Here is a 21,253-nt window from a genome sequence, read left to right on the forward strand (position 1 = left end):
ATCAGTTCAATTAGTATTACTTTTCTTTGAATCATAGTAGAAAAAACATGAATATGAGGTCGATCCTCAAAAATAAATAAAAAAATTGCGTAGGTTTGTACCTTTCCAATTTAATTGGCTGACGTTCAAACCATCTCTCTAAAGGAATTAAACTAAGTGCTTCCCATCCATGCCTTGCAATTCACTGTTACAACATAGAAGGTTACCATTGTGTTTTTTTTTTTTTTTTTTAATATACTCCTTTTAGATATTAATTATAATTGTAGCAAGTGCATTATTTAAATTGAGTACTTACATTGCTTAACGCCATGATTTTTATTTCATTCAAGAAATATATTTATTAGGAGAAGCATGTGAAGTAAACATCACTTTAATCTATGAAAGAGACCTTTGGAGTAATAGATTTAAGAGACAATGACTTATATCTTCCTTTGCGTGTTTATTTTTTCGTACCTATTATTCTAATGACAATGCTTCATCTACTATAAATGTGATGTATCTTGTTGGCAGAACCTTCAACAATAGATGAACATCAATAAGATTTAATAAATCAAACACCTAAATCTAGGGTTTAAACCTTCAAACATTAAGAACAATTCATAAAGAATTAATAATCAATAATAACCATCTAACAATGAAGGCCTAGATGTCTTTATATAAGAAAACAACTACTAACTCTAATTGGAAACCAAATAGGAAACTATCCTAAATCCTATTCCTAATTGAATTAGGAAGCCAAACAAAATATAAACTACTAATTAATTAATAATCCATGCTCATGCATCATACTCCCCGGCTTGAAAGATGAAACTCGTCCTCGAGTTTGGAGTATACGCACAAAAGCTCTTCATAGTCGTATACGTCACCCTCCTTGGGTTGCAGAAAATTCAACCACAAATCTTACCCAAGTAATGACTCGCAAAAAGAACCAAGTACCATGCATTATTTCCCCAATTCACTGAATGAACAGACTTTGTTGCCTGGCTGAGTGTTAATGCCTCATCTCTGCCGAGTATTCTTGGTTGACTAATACAATAGCCAGAAAAGTGATATTTAGAGTAAACAAAAATACCAGGATCAAAAAGAACTTCCGATTCTTCTTTCTTAATATTTTTCGCTGCCCCCAGTGAAAGTTGCACCATTGTAGAATCTAATAGGGATTTCTCCTCTTCAATTGATAATAGTTGTTGACGGCAAGGAATAGATGATGCTTTACAGTAGTATCATATGCTGAAAGTTGGTTGGATTTGTCCTCACTTACCAAGATACTATTCTGAACCAGATGAGTTGCCTGGGATTTTGTATCATCTTCAGTTGGTGTAGAAGTAGAATCTTTTGAAGCATTCCTTGGATCATTCGGTTGGTGGTCAGTGTTTTTGTCTATCGTGGGATCAATGGCAGCACAAGCTTGTCGTTCACGAGAGCTTATAGAGGCTGCTCGAAACAAAAGGTGTTGGCGTTGCCGCTCGCTTTCATAATTAGACGGTGGAGGATGTTCCCATGCAGGATCACTGTATCGGTGTTTCCTTGTTTGAAATAATTTTCCTTGTTGGTCAGGAAGAGAAGGTTCGTGGGTTCGCCTAACTAACAAAAGTGACGTTTTTCCATGGTGGTGGTAGTGACAATTTTTAAGAGGGGAAGCACCATCCCTCTTTGTGTGGTCGGAATCGGAATCATACATTGATTCGTGGGAGGAAAATTCGCATCCTTTCTCTGACTTGAATTTTCATTGCAAACTAACAACCAGTGATGGAGGAGGGGAAGGAAGTTTATACCTTCTTGAAGGAGTAAAACTCTCGCAGCGGCTGCAATCCATATCATAAGTTCTCTCATAATTGTGATCGACATAGTACTTCGACCCATGGAAACTTCGATGATTGGGCGGCGGCGGTGAGTCTCTTCTACTTCTCCTACGATACTCCATGACAATTAACCAAGAAAATTGAGGAATTTTTTTTTCCCGCAGCAAATAGTATTCAGTGAACAGTAACCCGCGATGAACAGTGTTCCGGTGAACAATACTCATGAGCAGTGTTTCCTTTAAAAAAAATTCCCAAAAATCAATTGGTTCTTGATACCAAATTTGATGTATCTTGTTGGCGGAAGCTTCAACATTGGATGAACATCAATAAGATTTAATAAATCAAACACCTAAATCTAGGGTATAAACCTTCAAACATGAAGAACAATTCACAAAAAATTAATAATCAATAATAACTATCTAACAATGAAGGCGTAGATGTTTTTATATAAGAAAACAACTACTAACTCTAATTGGAAACCAAATATGAAACTATCCTAAATCCTATTCCTAATTGAATTAGGAAACCAAACAAAATAGAAACTACTAATTAATTAATAATCCATGCTCATGCATCAGAATGATTTTGTACTTTACTACTTGGTTTATTTGGGTTTAGTATTGTTTCATCGTTGTTAGTCTTCATTTTCTATTAGACTGACATAGTTCCTGAATTTTATTACCAGACCAATTCTTAGTAGGTAAGAGGACTAATCTCTATTAAACAGTCGTAGGAAGAGATTGAATAGAGAGAGCACCACATTTGGTCCATCATTACCTTTTTTTTTAAATGTTTAATTATTGTTAAGTGTTGCCTTCAATTTTCCAGTAAATTTTCTATTGCAAGGGCGCTGTGATTATATGAAGTGTCGAGTATGTTCCTGTACCCAAGTGAATCAAATTTCAAGTATGTTCCTCTTGCACATGGCATTGAAACATAATGATTTTTATTTCTTGGTCCTGATTGTGTCATTATTTTGGAGAATGGTTTCTGTCATGTCTATAACTACTAGCTTTTTCTTTCTTTCTGTCCACACTTTTTACTGCAACGAACTATCCAATTTTATATTCTCGAGTTAATCGCCAATAATTATCTTTATATGTTGTTATTGTTAATGTTCAATCCAGTTTATTGCTTTCAAAAAAATGATCATTTAGTGTACATTTGTTGTTATGTATTTTTTTGCGTTTCTTTTATTTGTTGATATTCTCTATCTATTTTCTTCTTCTTAGATGGCTGACAACATGATTGTGCTAAGGGGGCTTTGGCTGCTAATGAAAGCAATTCCTATATGCACGTGGAACTACCACTAGAAAGGTATTTAAGAATATTGAAATTGCAACTCTTTGGGCTCAGAAGTTTTTAGAAACCTTCGATGGGTTTTAAATTCTATTATGAGTGTGTTTATTGAGATTATGTTGGCTTTAGTTATTGGATTTTTCATAGTGATTGTGTGTCTGCTCAATATAACATGCCACATGTTTAATATAGGTTAGGAAGATCTCAAGCACTTGGTGACATTTCTATCAATTAAATATTGTATGAAGGGATTTACAATATAATAGTTAAACTTTGTGAGGTACTACTACATTGGCCGAGACTATCAATGTAGCATCTCATTGATTGGAGTGTGATCTGCAACGCATCTAACTTGGAGGTATGAAGCCCAACAATTTTTTTTTTTTTTTTTTTTTTTTTTTTTTTTTTTTTCCTGTGAATCATCTTTATGCGTAAGGGGCATTCCTTGATTTTACTGATATGTACTACATTGTTTGATTCCCAACTACCTACTAAGGGATAAGTTATCAATTATGACCTTTTGGAATGTATTTTCTCTATCTTATTGATTCCTTATCATGTCGTAGATTTACACTATGATGTCGTTTTTGGCCAATGGAAAATTATAAGTACTGGTGTGTGTATATATAGTTGAGTGTAAAGCAAACTTCGAAACATTGTCTTATATAAGGTGAATTTTGATGAGGGGTTTATGTATAGTTGTTTAGTGGATGTTTCTTTTGCTTCTTTTGATGTTACATTAGTTATTTGCCAGGTACACAATCTTGATACCCATAGACATTGTGTTGAGTTTGATCGACTCCCTAATAATTGTCAAAACATGAGATAAGAGTGCTTAATATGTGTGAATGCTTAGCAGTATGCCTGTTTTAGGATATACCAGTCATAAAGTTTAAAGGGCCAGTAATCTGTCATTATAGTTTGTTGATGGATTAGCTAGTATAAATATACACAGGGACTCACTTCTTTATTATCGAATATGATAATGCAGTGCTACAAGATCTTTCTTGGCTTGGCCTTGAATGGGATGAAGGTATGCTTTTCCACATTAACGGTTTTTATAATCTATAACTGATTTTTATATTAGAAACAAATGGGAGCTTTTTGCTTCATTTATTGTCAAGTGTGATAGATGATTAAATCACACTGGCTGTGCAGGTCCTGGTATTGGTGTGATCACATTTGTATATACTTCATTATACTTCAGTTTTGTTCCTTGGTGGAACGAATTATCTGATGTGGCCTTTCTGTTAAGCCAAAGATGAGAGATGCTTTGCTGTTCTAGAGCAATTGGCCTGATTCTACTCTAGATCCATCATGTTTGCATTGGCAAGTAGAATTTAGAATAACTGTCTCCCTGCATTTATGGTATGTGCAGTTTTCAAGTTTTCAATCATGTTGTGAAATGAGTTTCCTCTCTCCTAATTATGTACTATGTACCTACATTTATGTTATGACTACTACAGGTGGATGCCCTGTGATCAAGGGAAACCAAGGGCAACCAGTGGTCATCTACAACGTGGATTCGTGTCAATGAGTACAAGGTTTAGTGGTATAAACTTAAGGTACTTAGCTTTAGAAAATGTGTAGTATACGTCTTATTAACAGTCATGGTATTAATTGTTATTTTCTAACAAACATACAAGTCTGAATTTCTTCTGACATTCTGTGAATGAACTGTGTTCTTCATGAAGATTAAGTCTAGAGAGAATTCTTTGTGAATTTTTAAAGTTTGTGAGGAAACTTTGTTCTTAAAGTTTGCATCAGAAACTGGCTCTGTTCACATTCATCTACACATGCAATATCAACAAATTAAAGTTGTTATGGACAACAGACTGAGGAGGCTCAGGAGTGACATCAACAGATGGTGCTGGCTCCCTTGATAGTAATCTACCAGTTCCTGTAAAGCTTCTTGAGCTTGAACATTGAAGATGGATGAACATCAGCAGCTAGTCCTTCCATGGCCCCCAACTCCCGAGCTTGGCGAAATATTGAATCAATATTAACTGAATTTTTAAAATGGTCTTGAACAAGCATCCCAAGTGCTTTATGGAAGTGGAAGACTTCTTGAAGCCGCTGACATGAAACTTTATCATATTGTCATACGACATAAGAGCTTTGGGACATATTTGTGACCGTTGCATACTTGGCTCTACAGCTTGCTCTGATAGGTATAATTTGTTTGATTTGTTGTAAAAATATTTGATTCCATATAGGTCTAATGATTTCAATTTACAAGCTTTGCTGATTGCAAAGCATATCTATCTGTGCAACCTGTAAACCCTGGGATCACTATTCTACCTCAGTACCTTATACCAATTTGATCTTTGCTCTATCTATTTGTTCAATAATTACGGCATGCTAATTGCAGAAATTGCATAAACGGACGGAATCCAGAGAGCAAAACCTTACCTTCAAAGAAGAAGAACAACAGTTAGTTAAAAGACTTGACTAACAGTTTGTTGAAAACCCAATATCATATTACATTTGTTCAAATTCCCTATTCCAGAACTAAGCACAAGTTAACATAATCTCATGAGTTTGGTCCATAACAAAAATAAGCCATTGTTCTTCTATAAGAATAACAATCATTGATTAAATACATGGACTAAACTAAAATATTTGGAATCTAGATAGCACGACGTGAACTATAAGCAATGCCCAGATACGCATGGATTACATAAATCTCCAGGAAAGCGCTTCAAAAGTAGTTAATACAGTTCAGAGATCTTCATCTTACTACTTTAAAGAGAATGATTCGGTGAATAGTGTTTTTCCAATTATATCCCTATATGGTTTTAATTATTACGGTTACATTCAAAAGGGTATTATGTAATAACATAGGTAAGGGAGGGGTAAAACTGTCAATTTGTATAGTGAAATTCAGACGGCTCTCCCTTAATTTAGTATAATGCCCTTAATTTTGCAAACAATTATGAGATTGCCACTAACCGAAAATTGGATTTTTGTGCTACCCGGCCCAAACCAACAGCACACATGGCGTAGACACATACCAGTTAACTGGCTTTATGTAATAATATAGACCAGCCTGAACGTGGGAATCCAGTAGAATCTCTAACTCCATTCCTGTGAGGCTGTGAGAAAACCTCAAGCACCACATCTCGGTCAGAGTTTGCGCATGCAAGCACCTGAACCAATAGACAATAAACATTTATATACATTATCTTCATAACACAACAAAGAATTTTCATGAAACAGCAAAGAGAATTAGTACAAAGGAAAATTAATTTCAAATGGTAGGCCCGCTATTAATTTTTGATGCCACTGATGCATCAATTATATTTCAGTGAAAGAAGGTCAGTCAATACTCTGTCAATGGTAGGTACTGCAACTAATGGCAAGTAATGCTAGGTAATGTTGTATTGTAGTTGTTAGAGCAAGTCTAATGAGGGGCTATATGGGCTGCTAAAGGCAAATATAGCACCCCGACCACAAAAATGTCATTCCAATGGGGCAGCTAAAAGGGTCATAAATTTGGAAGGAGTCAAAAACCCAGCCAAAGTTAAGACCTTCGCTAGCAGTTGCCATAATAAGTTTCGAGAGACGGACGGCATAGTTTCTGTCGTCTGTTGGTTATTTATGTACAGACAGCAGAAACTATGCCGTTTGTCTCTAGTTTTAATTAAATGGATGAACCCGGAATCTTTGTGTCATCCATACCTTCCGAACACTCAACATGATTTTAGGCGACCAAATTTAATCAATTTTTCACTCACATGCATTTCCTTGTCATCAAAGCCTCAACCCTCAACTCCTCAACCATCAACTCTTCAACCACCAACCTCATTTCTTGTGTCAACTTTATAAACTACAAATTTCTCAACTTTGCCTTCACTCACACTTTTTGCATTACTATTCTCAACTTTGCAACCTTTCTTCTCACATTCATTCTCAACTTTGCAACTTTTATTCTCACATTCAAAATGACTTCTTCTTCTCGCTATGTTGAATCAAGCTCCTCATTCGAAGATGAGAACATGATGAATGACGATGAGAACATGTTAAATTACCTATTTTTCGTTGTTGCAAGACATGCACGAAGCTACTCGTGATCATCGAGGCTCGGTCCCCAGTAGAAAGTACATTTATCATGATCGAATCAATGCTCACAATAGGATTATGATGGATTATTTCATACAATACCTGAAGTATCCCCTTGATATCTTCCGTAGGATGTTTAGGATGCACCGTAATCTCTTCCTCCGAATCTTGAAAGTCGTCTCTGACCATGACAAGTACTTCACATACAAGGTTGATGGCAATGGAAAGCCATATTTGATGGGTATGCAAAAAGTGGTTGCTTGCATTCGCTTTTGCTTGCATATGGGTGTGGTCTTGGATCGTGGGATGAATACGTTCAAATCGCAAAGAGCACCCTTTTCAAAAGCTTGAGGCATTTTTGTGATGCCATGTTGGCAGTCTTCGAGGAAGAATATTTGAGGGATCCAAATGAAAAGGACATTCAACGTATACTTGCACAAGGTGAAAAATTGTGGCTTCCCGAATATGTTTGGAAGTTTGGATTGTATGCATTTACAATGGGAAATGTGTCCTACGGCATGGCAAGGTACACATGTAGGACATAAGAAGAAACCTACAACCATTTTGGAAGTCGTTGCCGATCAAGACTTGTGGATTTGGCACGCTTTTTTTGGAATGGTGGATTCAAACAGCGACGTCAATGTTCTCACCTCTTTGACAATCTTATGTGTGGTGATGCTCCTCGTTGCAATTACACCATAAATGGTCGCCAATACAAAATGGGTTACTATCTAGTCGATGAGATTTATCCTAAATGGGCTACACTTGTACAAACAATCCCTCACCCAACAACTCAAACAGAGGGATTCTTTGCTAAGATGCAAAAAGCGTGTCGCAAAGATGTGGAGCGTGAATTTGGTGTTTTACAAGCTAAATGGGGGATAATCAAGAGGCCGCCGCGAATGTGGAGTAGAGATGACATTAATCGGATAATGAATACGTGTATAATTTTACATAATATGATTATCGAGGATGAGCGAGAGATTGATATCGAAGATTGGCAAATTGACATGGATTGGGAGCCACGGTCGCATTGCATTGCATGTTGTCGGAATCGAAATGAGAAAATTGCAAGAAGACTCATTGAGAGTAGAGAAACTAATGTTCAACTAAGAGTTGACCTCATCAATCACCTTTGGTAATTTTGTGCGGATCAAGGAATGTAGTATGAGTATTTCTATGTTTGTAGTTTTAGTATTATCTATGTTTGTTCTATAGTTGAAGTATTATCTATGTTTGACTTTATATTGTTTCAAGACAATTCAAATTGAAATTGAAATTATAATATTGGAAATGAACTAATAACAACAATAGAAATGAAATAACTAAAACAACATTAAAATTAATTTAAGTAATAGAAGCACCACTCCCACTAGAAGCACCACTTGGAGTTCCAAATGTTCTACTATCTCTCCTTCGGTGAATTATCTCCATTTTCATCGTCTTGAAGTATTCGGCAACTTCCGGCTCAAGAGTAGAAGTATCTTGTGCTAATATTTTGTTGTCTTCTTTCCACTTCTTGAGCTCCATCATCTTCACCCTTGATAAGAGCCCAAAACTGTAATTTTAACCCTTAACAATCATACTTTTAGACCAATTATGTGAGTAATAATTAAGAGTTAATACGATTCGTGTTTTATGCATTTCGGGCTTCAAAGTCTATTTGTGTGCAGAAATGTGCCACTTTAGCGAGATAAAGGAGCAAAGGTCGGTTGCTAAGGAGTTCTGTGAATAAAGGCCAAGATTCAAGGAGACAAAGCCTTTGTAAAGCCCGGTCAAAAACTGAAAAGTCAACACGGGCAGAAATAGTGCACAAGTCAGCAGAACTTTCGAAGGTCGTATCTTTGGACTCAGACCTCGGAATTGGGAGTATCTTATGTCAAAACGACCGGCTCGGAAAGAGATTTCCAATGGTCCAAGCCTTGGCCCAATCAGAGAAGTAGAAGTGGACGAAACATCTATCAAAGCCAACTACAGCTGAAGAGCCCATTTTGGACTAAAGAAATTGGGTTTTGGGCCCGATTTTCCGGTCCAAAACATGGCTCCAAGCCCATGCACGATTTTTGGATCTGAAAGTATAAAAACAAAAGCTTGACTCTTTGTTAATGGCAGTTAGGTTAGGAAGCTAATGTTAATGGAGTTTAGGGTTAGAAAAAGATAGATCTAGATTAGTTAATTACTTAGTTTTCATTCCATTAATTAGTTTCATTCTTTGTTTTAGATTAGTTATTTAAATCATTGAATATCATTCATTAGATAAATAAAATAGTTGTTATTCATTCAATCATATCTTGTTCTTATTGTTCTATTAGATTTATAAAGTTAATTACTTATTCCATAATGACATGTTCTTATTATTGTTCTTGTGTTGGGAATGGTAGTATAGAAATTTCACATCAAATCATTACTCTCACCATTGTTCCTTTTGGTTTGATTAGGTGAATTCAATTTAAGTCTAGACAGTTAAGAGCGGAACGAATCCTTACTCATTATATTGCATGATTATGTTTTGAGAGTAAGAAGAATTGATTTAAACGTAAGAACGGTAAATTTTACTATAATGGGCTGCTAAAAGGTGCTACATAGGCCTTTTAGCAGCCCCAGTCAAATTTGGCAGCCCAAATTTGAAAATCAGTCCAATGGGGACTTTTAGCAGCTGCTAAGTTCGGAATACGGACGGCAGATTTTCTACCGTCTGTACGTTAAATTGCAATGAACGGCAGAAACTCTGCCGTCTGTCTAGTCTAGATATCCCTACAACTAGAAACGGCTAGTTTTCCTGAAATTGCAAATTTATAGCAACTACTTCACACAACTCTCTCACCATTTGCTCCCAATTCTCATACAATTTCTATCTACTCAAACTACAACAATCACTACTCCAAGTACAAAAATGGATCTAAATGAACATGTAACCACATCAAAAGGAAAGAAATCTATAAGGTCCACTAATTTTTCAATTCAAGAAAACGAGGCTTTTTGCAAAGCGTGGATATATATTAATGAAGATCCAATTGTTAGTGCAGGGCAATGAGTCACACACTATTGGGAGAGAATATTAGAGAAATTTCGAGAGAGAGTTGGCGAAAACAACAAGAGAAGCAAGGATTCGGTGTCTGCTCGATTTGGACACATCTAAAAAGCTTGCAACCGGTGGACATGAATTATCTTCTCTTCGGAGAGGACTGCAAGAAGTGGCATAACGATCCCAGATCGGTTGGCCGAGGCAAAAACAACATATATGTTGGCTCATAACACACACTTTCAATTTGAGCATTGTTGGGCCCTCTTCAAGGATAGCCCAAAATGGAATGAAGAATTGGAGAGCTGGTCCACAACTACATCAAGAAAACGAACCAACGTCATTCTCGATGTAGATGACGAAGTCGTTCCTTTAACACCCACAACGCCGTCGGCAACTCTTGTTGGCGTTCCAATTGATCCGTTTCTTACATAAGTGGAGGTGGAGGTGGAAGTGGAACCAAGAAAAAACAACCACCGGGAACAAGGGGTGAGAAAGAAAGGATGAAGAAAGGAGGAGAGAATTACAAGATGATGGAAAAGTATTTGGCACAAATGACGAATGCCGCCGCCGATAGGGTTGATAACCGTAAAAATAATAGAATCCTAAATATTAATCGTGAACTATCAATGTAGCAGGCCCAGCCGCAGGCGGGCTAATTGGCTAGTTTTCGAGTAAAAGTATAAAACTAGGGTCTTATTAAATACACGCCGGTTTCTAAGAGGGCACTCAGGACTCGGGGAACGAGTTTTGGTAAAGAGTAACCCAGCCGGTTCACTAAAAAATTAGAAGAGCACGCTCCTTGAAACCTGTTGACTTGGTATGCAGGTTTTTTTTATAGGTTACTAACCGTGTAAACCCTTCGGCACTTTCTCTTCTTTCCTCAAGACCTCTTTTTTTCATTATTTAGATCAAGGAAACGAAAAATCGATGAAAGAAAGTGGAAGATAAACAAAGAAACGGGTTTTGAGTTAGATGTCACTCAATTGAGTTGCAAAAACACCGATTGACTTTTCGTTACATTCCTTGAGTAACCTCAGTTGAGTTCAGGATCAAGTAAACAAAGAATTGGTTTACACTGCTCGTTGCAAACTAAATCAAGTGAGTTTTACTTTATACTTGAATGTTGTTTCCTTATGAGATTTTTCGTTGTTTGAATTTAATCATTAGAGATTGGTTTATAGATAAATTTCTAGCTAGCTTAATTACAAAAATTCAATTGCTAGTCATTGGATACAATGGTAGAGTTGCTGTCTTACTATGTTGTACCAAAATCATAGATATAGCGTATATGATTTTCGAAATGAAATTTAACTTATTGAATTGTTAAAAAAATGTGTTTTTTGTAGATCTGATGTTGATTCTATGCTTTGATTCATATTTAGACAAGTGGGTATTGGAAATTTTCTATTGAATTTAATTTGAAGTTTTAAGTGTATGGTTAGTTTAGAATCACGTTAGAATACTTTAATTTAGCATGTTGAAGACAATTGAATCATTGTAGTTGGAATTTTAAGTTGCTGGTGTTGATTTGTTGATGAAAAAGACTTCTTTTTTAGTTATGAATATTGTTGGAAGTTTTGTTGTCATTTGCGTTGTGTTGATGAGTGATGATCACTATTATTTAAAGTAGAAGTATATATTACATTTTGGTTGTTTGGATTATGTTTGTGTAAAGACGTAATAAATGACTTCGTTTTACGCCTTCATGCATGTGTTGTTGTTGTTGTCATTGATTTTTTTCTTATTAGGTTTAAAAGTTGCTAATTAAGTAATAATAAGTGGGTGTTTGGTTCTCACTTTTCTAAAAATCATTTTTTCTTAAAAAATATTTTTATGAAAAAGTATTTATTTAAAAACAGTTTTTCAATAAACATGTTTGGTTATGATTTTTCTTAAAAGCTATTTTATAAAATCAGATTTAGCACCATGTTTCTCGATATATCTTGGCATATTGTGGCATAAATCACTAAAGTCTAAAACATCCGGGGAGTTCATTTACCTTTAGCACCCAAAGTGTTTCCTTTAAAGAAAAATAGTTTTTAACTTGAAAAACAAGTTTTACCTAATTATCATAAAACAAATTTTTGGGACCAAAAGTGTTTTTTTAGATGAAAAACTATTTTTTTTTAAATAGAAACCAAACACATTTATTTTTTCAAAAATATTTTTTCACTAATAAACACTTTTTGGCAATAAATAAATAGGATCCAAACACCCCTAAGTGTTTAAGTGTTGTTGTTGTTGTCGGTTCAATTATTAGGTTGTTGTGTTACATCGCTTTGAGTTCTTTTTCTCGGATAAATCCAAATTGTGTTCTTTAAGTTTCTTTGAGCAAGTGTTAGCGAATCTTTGCACCCTTCTTCAATTCATTCAATTTTTAGTCTACTACTTGCCTATCTTAAGAAATAATAATATATAGCTTTTATTAGTTTGACTTTTAGGCTCGAACCTTTACGGATTTAGCATCTATGTGACAGTGGCATTGCTAAGGTTCCTAATAAGCTTGAGAGCTAGATTAAGTAGGACATCAAAGAATTTTTCCATTTCATGATCCATGCATATGGTGCTTGGTGAGGCATTGTAGTGGGTTCAGTTTATTGCTTGTTTTTTTTTCAGCCTCAACTTTAACTATTAGTTTAGTGTTCACCTTATGATTCTGTTACAAAGCACATAATGCCTTTAAAGTTTCCTTAAAAGAATGTTGATCCTATTGGGTGTGGGTTTGGTTTTGATTTACCTACTACTGAGTGCAAGGTGATCCGGGTTTGAGGACATTTTAGTCTTGATGGTCCTTTGGCTGAGCCGATGAAGTTGTCTTTGACTATATATTTTGCTTTGTCTATAACATTTTTACTTCCCAATCTACTCGAACTTTTGTACTTATTGGGTTCTTTATTCATTTTCAGCAGGCATAGAAGAATTTTGAGCAGAAGATTAATGTGTTGGAATTGCACCATGGAAATCCATCAAGGTCCATGCCGAGGAGCATGTCTGAGAATTTACAACTTGGTTTTCCAAGTTTGTCTTCAATTGTTCCTTGTGTCATGTTGTAACTCTTTTCTGTAATGTTATTGTTTAGCATTAATGGAGCCTGAATTGGCATAGGTAGATTGACATATAATTGTCACGAGTCATTATTTTGATGAATGTGTAGACTGTTCATATGGCCTATCAACTTTTAAGAATGTCTCCAGTTGCTATTTTTTTCAAGAATGTTAAGAATGGTATCCAATTGCTAAAAACTGCTAAAAACTTTGGTGTTCAGTTGTTGAAAATTGTTAGTTAGTCAGGTTGTTTTTTGTAAAGTGGTAACCAGTCACCGAAATTAAAACTTAAACTCGGTATGTAGTTGCTATTTTGACAAATGGTATCCAGTCACCGAAATTAAAACTTAAACTCATTTTTTTGTGTTTAGTTACTGAAAATTGTATTTGTAAAGCGGTAACCAGGTTATTAAAACTCAATTTCGGTCTCTCTAATTTGAGAAAATTGCTCAACATTTTGGTGTTCAATTGCTAAAAATTGTAATAGTAAAAGCGATAACCGATTTACGAAATTAAAACTCAATTTCGTATCCGGTTTCTAATTTGATAAATGGTATCTAGTTGTTGAAAATTGCTCAAAGTTTTGGTGTTTAGTTAATGAAAATTGTATTTGTAAAGCGGTAATCAGTTACTAAAACTCAATTTCGGTCTCCCTAATTTGAGAAATTTGCTCAAAATTTTGGTGTTCAATTGCTGAAAATTATAATAGTAAAGCGGTAACCAGTTATCGAAATTAAAACTCAATTTAGGTATCCATTTGCTAATTTGATAAATTGTATCTAGTTACTGAAAATTGTTCAAACGTTTGGTGTTCAGTTGTTGAATATTGTATTTGAAAAGCGGTAACCAGTTACTAAAACTCAATTTTTGTATCCCTAATTTGAGAAAATTGCTCAAAATTTTGGTGTTCAATTGCGAAAAATGTAATAATAAAGTGGTAACCAGTTACCGAAATTAACACTCAATTCGTGTAATGCGGTTGCTAATTTGATAAATGGTATTTAGTTGCTGACAATTGCTCAAAATTTTGGTGTTCAGTTGCTGAAAATTGTATTTGGAAAGCGGTAACCAGTTACTAAAAACCCAATTTCAGTATCCTAATTTGATAAATGGTATCTAGTTGCTGAAAATTACTCAAACTTTTGGTGTTCAGTTGCTGAAAATTGTATTTGGAAAGCGGTAACCAGTTACTAAAACCCAATTTCGGTATCCTAATTTGATAAATGGTATCTAGTTGCTGAAACTTTTGATGTTCAGTTGCTGAAAATTTTATTTGTAAAGTAGTAACCAGTACCGAAATTAACATAAGATTGAGAAGATAACAACATTCTACAATTCCTCTTTTTTCCCCTTCCCTTCCATAATAACTTTTGTCCCAAACCTATTTCCATATGTTGTCAACTTCCACTTCCAATTCCAATGTAAGCTTTCAATGTACTTAAATTAGACTTAAATTCAACAAAAAGAAAATAGTTAGACATATACCCAACTTAAAGAAAACAATTGAAGTGGAGAAGATAGGTCAAACAAATTACTTTGCAAGTGTGTGGATTGGGTGAGTTTTCATGCTCACCACCTCCCATAGTTTTAAGTTTTTGTAAGTTTCTATATTAGGAATGGAGAAGAAGTGTTTAAAGAGAAGTAGATTTGAGGGTGGGGAAAGAAAGAGAGTAGAAAAAGGGCTAAAATTTGGGTTTGAATTTGAGGGGGAAGCCAAAAAGTTGAAAATGAGTTTTGAGTTTGATTTTGAGAGGAAAATTCAAATCAACCTAAAAGGAGAATAAATTGATTTCGAAATTTCATAAAAACAATTGGGCAAAATATTGAAATAGCATTGAATTATTGCATAATTGGTCGAAATATCAAAATTGTTTTGAAATATTGAAATAATTGGTCGAAATGAAAACTCAATTTCGGATGTCGAGATATCGAAATAATTGAAATATCGAGAAATCTAACCTTAAACCCTAAATTGGAAATATCGATGAATCTCAAATTTTGATACCATTACAAATTAAAAAAACAATAATAAAAATATATATATATAATAAAATAGGTGTTAGATTAGATAATGAATATTAACTTCCAAATGTACTAAATGTTAGATACTAGATTCAAAATATAGTTATAACTGTATTGGGTTTTTTTTTTTTTTCAAAATATAGTTCTATTATTGTTAGAACTGCATGTATTGGCTAAACCCTAAACATATGTACAATTGCTACATACCAATTCTGAAATCATAAATAATAACCAAAATGTTTTATTATGGAATGGAAAATGGATTTAAATTATATCATTTAATCAAACTTTAATTTGTTGGTAAAAATTTAGATGTTAAATTGATTCAAATAAAGTCTAGTTAGAACTAGGGGTGGCAGTTTTGTACACGACCTGCTAACCCAACACGAAATTAGCAGGTTTGGGTTGGGAAAAAAGGCTTTTGGGTCATTTAATTAAGGGTTGACGACCCACCGAACCCGTCAAATAAATGGGTTGGGTTAGGGTCACATATGTTAACCCGAGTAACCCGTTGGTAGACCTGATTAGTTATCGGGTCTAATGGGTCGGGCCATCAACCTGTGACATGTATAACTTGTTTTAAGATAAGTGAATTATTTTTTAAAATCTCACTATCCCAACAACCTAAAATAAAAGACTAAAAGGAAAAGGATTAGCCATCATATTGATTCATTCTATAAATATATGTTTCACTATTCAATTTTCATTGATATGTAATTGAATTATGAATAGTTTTTGAGAATTAATGTGTAATTGATATTATACATATATTTTCGATAAATAAAATTGTGAAATACTAAATATTTTGCATACAAGTTGTTTGTGAATCCGATCCGAAACTGATCGAAAATCTCATCTATCATCCCAACTACCTAAAATAAACGACTAAAAGGAAAAAAATTAGTTGTCATATTGATTCATTTGATAAAGATATGTTTCATTATTCAATTTTCATTAATATGTAATTAAATTATTGATGGTTTTTGAAAAATAATACATATTTTTTTATATATATTTTTGGTAAATAAAATCGTGAAATACTAATCTTTGAATCCGATCCGAAACTGATTTGAAATTGACCGGCTGGCTTAGCGGGTCACCTGTTGGGTAACCCATTATATAGGCGGGTTGGGTTTGGATTTGACAAACTCGACACGATTAATAATTGGGTCGGATTTGGAATATTATCAAATTAAAATATGCTAATTATTAATCAAATTATTATCAAATAGATTATGAAATATTTAAATATTGGAATTTGACAACACATCAACAAGATATCGAATGGTTTAAGAATTTTCTGTGTCTATTTGTTGTATCTTTACTTGGTAAATAGTAACCCGACACTGTAATTTATGGTTATGTTTCAGCAACCCATTACTGTGGTTTATGGTAATTTATGGCAATGTGTTACCGTTCCTCAAAATTGCACATACATCAAGATTACACAAAATTTATTTTGAAATCTAAGATTCAAATTATCGTAATCCATTTAGTTTCAATTACATTAGGCAATTTCAATTACATTAATCTCCAATTTATTCTTTTTCATGTTCAATTGGTTCTTCTAACATCATATAATCTTCAATTTATTCGACATTGAGATGTGGATAGTTGTATTGCAATAAATCGTTCATTTGAGAGTTGGGTAATGATACATACTCCATTATTTTGAGAGTTAAAATATAGAGGTATTGAGAGTTAAGTCAAGGAAAATTGAGTTGGATGTAGATAATTGGAGAATGAGTGTGTATTTTGATAATGTATAGAGTTGCATAGTGCAAATTAGTTAGTTAATGGCAATAGGAGGTTACTATTATTTTTGGTGGGGAGTGCCCTCTTAGAAAACATGGGTTTTAAGTTGGGATACAAATGTAATAATAAATTTCGAGTCGGAGAGTGCCCTCTTAGAAATAGGGCAAATTGGCATATTTCACCCTCGAACTTGTCAAGTTTTACCACTTACCCCCTAAAAAGTTCGGGTTTAGGCAATTTTAACCCCTCAGACTTGTAAAACGTATCCACCTTCATATTTCCGGTTCATTTCCGGCACCTGAAGAGTGATGTGGATAAATTTTTTTCTTACGTGGAATTTCTAATTTTGAGATGTATCAAATTCTTGCACACTCATCACACTCTGGTCAAGTCAAGTCAACAAAGACATGAGAAAATCACGTGACCTACCAACAAAACCACTCGCGCGCGCACAAAAAATTATTCCCTCTCGTATTTTCTATCCCCAAATCCCCAAATACCTAATTTGAAACCTTAATTCACAAATTTTCAAATTGAAACCATGGAAAATCTAAATTGAAACCCTAGTTCATTTGTTGTTTGCTCAAACTCATCATTTCTCTCAAACTCTTCATTGTTTGCTCCAAATTTTAGATGTCTTTTTGTTGAATAATTTGAAGTAAGTAAATGTTTGATTCTATGATATGTCCATAGTAATTTCGTTATATAAATGTTAATTGTGCATCTTCGATGTTAATTTCATTACTTAAATGCAGTGGATTTTTTATCTTAAGTACATCATGGTGGGACTTTTGTGCATAGCCCCAATTTGCGTTATGATGGGGAGAAATGAATTGTTCTTATGAAGATATGAATGCTAAAATGACATACCTTTATCTCAGAAATATGGTAAAGGATTTTGGTTATCCTCCTAGTAGTATAGCTGAAATTTTATTTAACACTCCTGGGGTGGAATTAGAAAATGGGTTAAGGCCACTTAGGACTGATAGTGATGTAAGCTCAATGGTAAAAGAGGCTGATGTATTTGGGAACATAGAAGTTTGTGTTATACACAAGCAATCTGATGATAGTGATGATAGTGCTTCTCAGAGTGATGCTGAAAGTGAAGTTGGTAGTATAGACAATGTGAGTGATGAAGAGTTGCTTGAGGTTAGGCATATGAGGGTTGAAATGAAGAAGTGTAAACAGAACATAGATGAAAATGGTGAAGGGGCTAGTCAAACTGCTGCAGATGACATAAATGGTGAAGGGACTAGTGCTCCTCCCGATGTGGTTCTGATGTGGCATTGTCCGAAGAAACGAGAATAACCTGGGTATGGCAAAGTGAGTATGGAGAAGATGGAGATTACAGCCCATCGATAGTGATGAAGAAGATGCAAATGAGTAGAACTAGAGGTTTGTAGAAAGAAAAAAAAAAAGAGTTGGCCCACATTTAATACAAAGACAAATATGTTTGCAATTGAACCTGCTTTGGGTATGAGGTTTACAAGTAAAGATGAGTTCAAGGACTGTCTAAGAGATTATGGAGTGGCAAATGGTTACCCAATTAAGTTTATAAAGAATGAATCAAACAGGGTAACTGCTATTTGTGGTGAAGGATGTAAATGGAGATGTCATGCCAGTCCAATGCAAGTTGAGTGTAGCTAGCAGATTAAATCACTAAATGATTTGCATGAATGTAATAGGGATTTCAATGCCAAATTTTGCAATGCTAGATGGCTTTCTAAGAAGTACAAGACTCAAATCCTTGCCAACCCTAGGTGGAAGCTAGAGGACTTTGTAGCTTCTGTTTTGCATACATATGCAATCAATGTTTCATTGAATCAATGTTCCAGAGCTAAGAAGTTTGCATTGGGGGAGAGGGATTCAGTTATGATAGATCACTATGCCAAGGTTTATAATTATGCTCATGAGTTGTCGACAAGAAATCCGTGAAAGATTGTTAGAGTCACAGGGTGAAAGTGCTACAAATGAGCTTAATTCACCAAAATATTTTAGAAGGTTTTATGTATGCCTAGATGCTCTAAAAAAGGAATGGGTGCATTGTAGACCTGTGATAGGGTTGGATGGTTGTTTTTTGAAGGGTTATATAAAGGGCAAATTGTTGACAGCTGTGGGTAGGGATGGGAATAATCAAATGTATCCAATTGCATGGGCTGTAGTTGAGGGTGAAAACAAAGATTCTTGGTTCTGGTTTGTGAATTTGTTGGTTCATGATATTGGTGTGGCAGATGGGTTTGGGTGGACTATTATATCAGACAAACATAAGGGGTTGGTTGATGCAGTGCACACACTTTTGCCATTGGCAGAACACAGGTGTTGTGCAAGGCATGTATATGCCAATTTTAGGAAGAGATTTAATGGTTCTATGTTAAAAGGACTTTTTTGGATGACTGCTAGAAGTACCACCATTCCAGTTTGTGAGAGGAACATGAAAATGATTGAATTAGTGTCAGCTGATGCAGCAGAGTACTTGAGGACCAAACAAAATCCAGAATAGTGGTGTAAAACTTTTCAGTTGGATACATCTTCTTGTGATGCAGTTGAGAACAATATGAGTGAGTGTTTTAATAGTTGTATTATTAGAGCAAGGCTCAAGCCCTTAATTCATATGTTGGAGGACATCAGGATTTATATAGTAAACAGGATGCAAAAAAAGAGGGAAGCAATGCAGAAGTGGACTGATGTGTTTACTCCAAGAATTAGGAAAACCATTGAAAAAAACAAGATGGAAAGTAGATACTGGTTGTGCATATACCATGGGGCTGAAGATTTTCAGGTTAGTAATGAGAATGATGGATATTCAGTTGACCTAAGAAAGAGGATTTGCAGCTGCATAGAGTGGATTCTTACTGAGATTCCATGTCGTCATGCAATTTCTGCCATCTTTAAAGCTACCAAGAGGGTGGACAATTTTGTGCAGACATGGTATAAGGTTGAGACAGTTAAGCATGCTTATGAAGAATATATAAAACCTTTGAATGGAGAAGTACAATGGGTGAAGACCAAATGTATAAAATTGTTGCCTCCAAAGGCAAAAGAATGCCCGGTAGACCAAAAGAAATAGGAGGAAGGACCCACATGAGTCACCAAAGAAGGGACCACAAAATTTCAAGGAGAGGGAAACATATGATGTGCTCTAACTGTAAGGAGATGGGGCATAACAAGAAAGGATGCAAAGAACCTATTGTACCAACTCAAAGGCAACCTAAATTCGTATGTAAGTGGTTATTTTATTATTTCTATTTTTATTTTGGATATTTACATTATTGACTTATATTGTTGTTTGGGTTATTTTGGATATTTATATATCTTCGAAGTGAAAAAAAGAAAAAACAAAAGAGGGAAACACAAGTGCACCACCACAAAAGAGATCAAAGAAGAAACAAGTATTAATAATACCATTCTTATCTTTAAACATATGATGTTTAATTTGTTTACTTTTGGATCAATAATGCTTTTTGTAGGCCCCAAGTATTGCGGCTCCAAATCTTGCATCTCCAAGTGCTGGCAGCTCCACCTTCAAGTGCCCCCACAAGTACAAACAACTCCACCTCCCAAGTGCCCCACAACAACAAGCTGCTCCAAGTACAACAGCTCCACCTCCAAGTACCCCCACAAGCACAAGTGGCTCAAGTAATGCACCTCCAAGTACAAAAGCTCCACCTCAAAGTAAAACAAATCCTAAAAAGCGGATCAAAAATGATATGGTATTGCTCTATTTCTAGTAGTATCATGTACTTCCTTTATTTGTCTCTCGAAAGTACACTTCTTTCTCTTTTACAACTTCTTAGTACTTCCTTTACAACTCCTTTATTTGTCTACGCTTCACTATGTCTTGTCATATATAGCCTAACTTGCTATGTGTAGAAAATTAAAGTTTGCTAGAAATCAGAAATTTATAACTTGTTTTAAGAGAAAGAGACTTAAAAAGTAAAGCGACTTGGAGCTTTTAAAAAATGAAAGCGATAACACTACATTTATAAGAGGGAGACTTAAAAGTATAAAGAGAATGTGGTATGGTCTTGCTCTCGTTTATTGGTAAATATGGTATTGCTCTGTTTATTGGTTTTGTTTTTAATTTGTATACTTCATACATATACACACATGTCATATTTGTAGGTCCCAACTATGATGAGAACCATCAAATCCAGTTGTTGCTTCACAATGCATCATCTACACCTAGAGGTAAACAACCTAAAAGGCAAAGCTGTGATTCTTGCTACAAGTCCCCGCCAAGAATA

At 34.8% G+C, this 21,253-nt stretch overlaps 1 protein-coding gene and 1 long non-coding RNA gene across 3 annotated transcripts; both read left to right on the plus strand.

Annotated features, from left to right (window-relative positions):
• Positions 1-3,254: 3,254 nt before the first annotated feature.
• Positions 3,255-5,434, plus strand: LOC147482695 (uncharacterized). 2 transcript variants are annotated; one of them, XR_015205805.1, is made up of 5 exons: positions 3,255-3,459; positions 4,093-4,134; positions 4,260-4,469; positions 4,568-4,666; positions 4,936-5,434. It is a non-coding gene; the product is annotated as an uncharacterized LOC147482695 (long non-coding RNA). The 2 variants fall into 2 exon arrangements; XR_015205804.1 differs by having other exon boundaries at positions 4,568-5,434.
• Positions 5,435-7,154: 1,720 nt separating this feature from the next.
• LOC147482696 (uncharacterized) lies at positions 7,155-8,305 on the plus strand. The gene is made up of 3 exons (XM_086579389.1): positions 7,155-7,404; positions 7,542-7,684; positions 7,796-8,305. Exons 1-3 carry the CDS (start codon positions 7,155-7,157, stop codon positions 8,303-8,305), a joined length of 903 nt encoding a protein of 300 aa, XP_086435515.1.
• Positions 8,306-21,253: the final 12,948 nt, after the last annotated feature.

Source organism: Coptis chinensis, chromosome 8 (assembly GCF_015680905.1).
Source record: "Coptis chinensis isolate HL-2020 chromosome 8, ASM1568090v1, whole genome shotgun sequence".
Lineage (NCBI taxonomy): Eukaryota > Viridiplantae > Streptophyta > Magnoliopsida > Ranunculales > Ranunculaceae > Coptis > Coptis chinensis.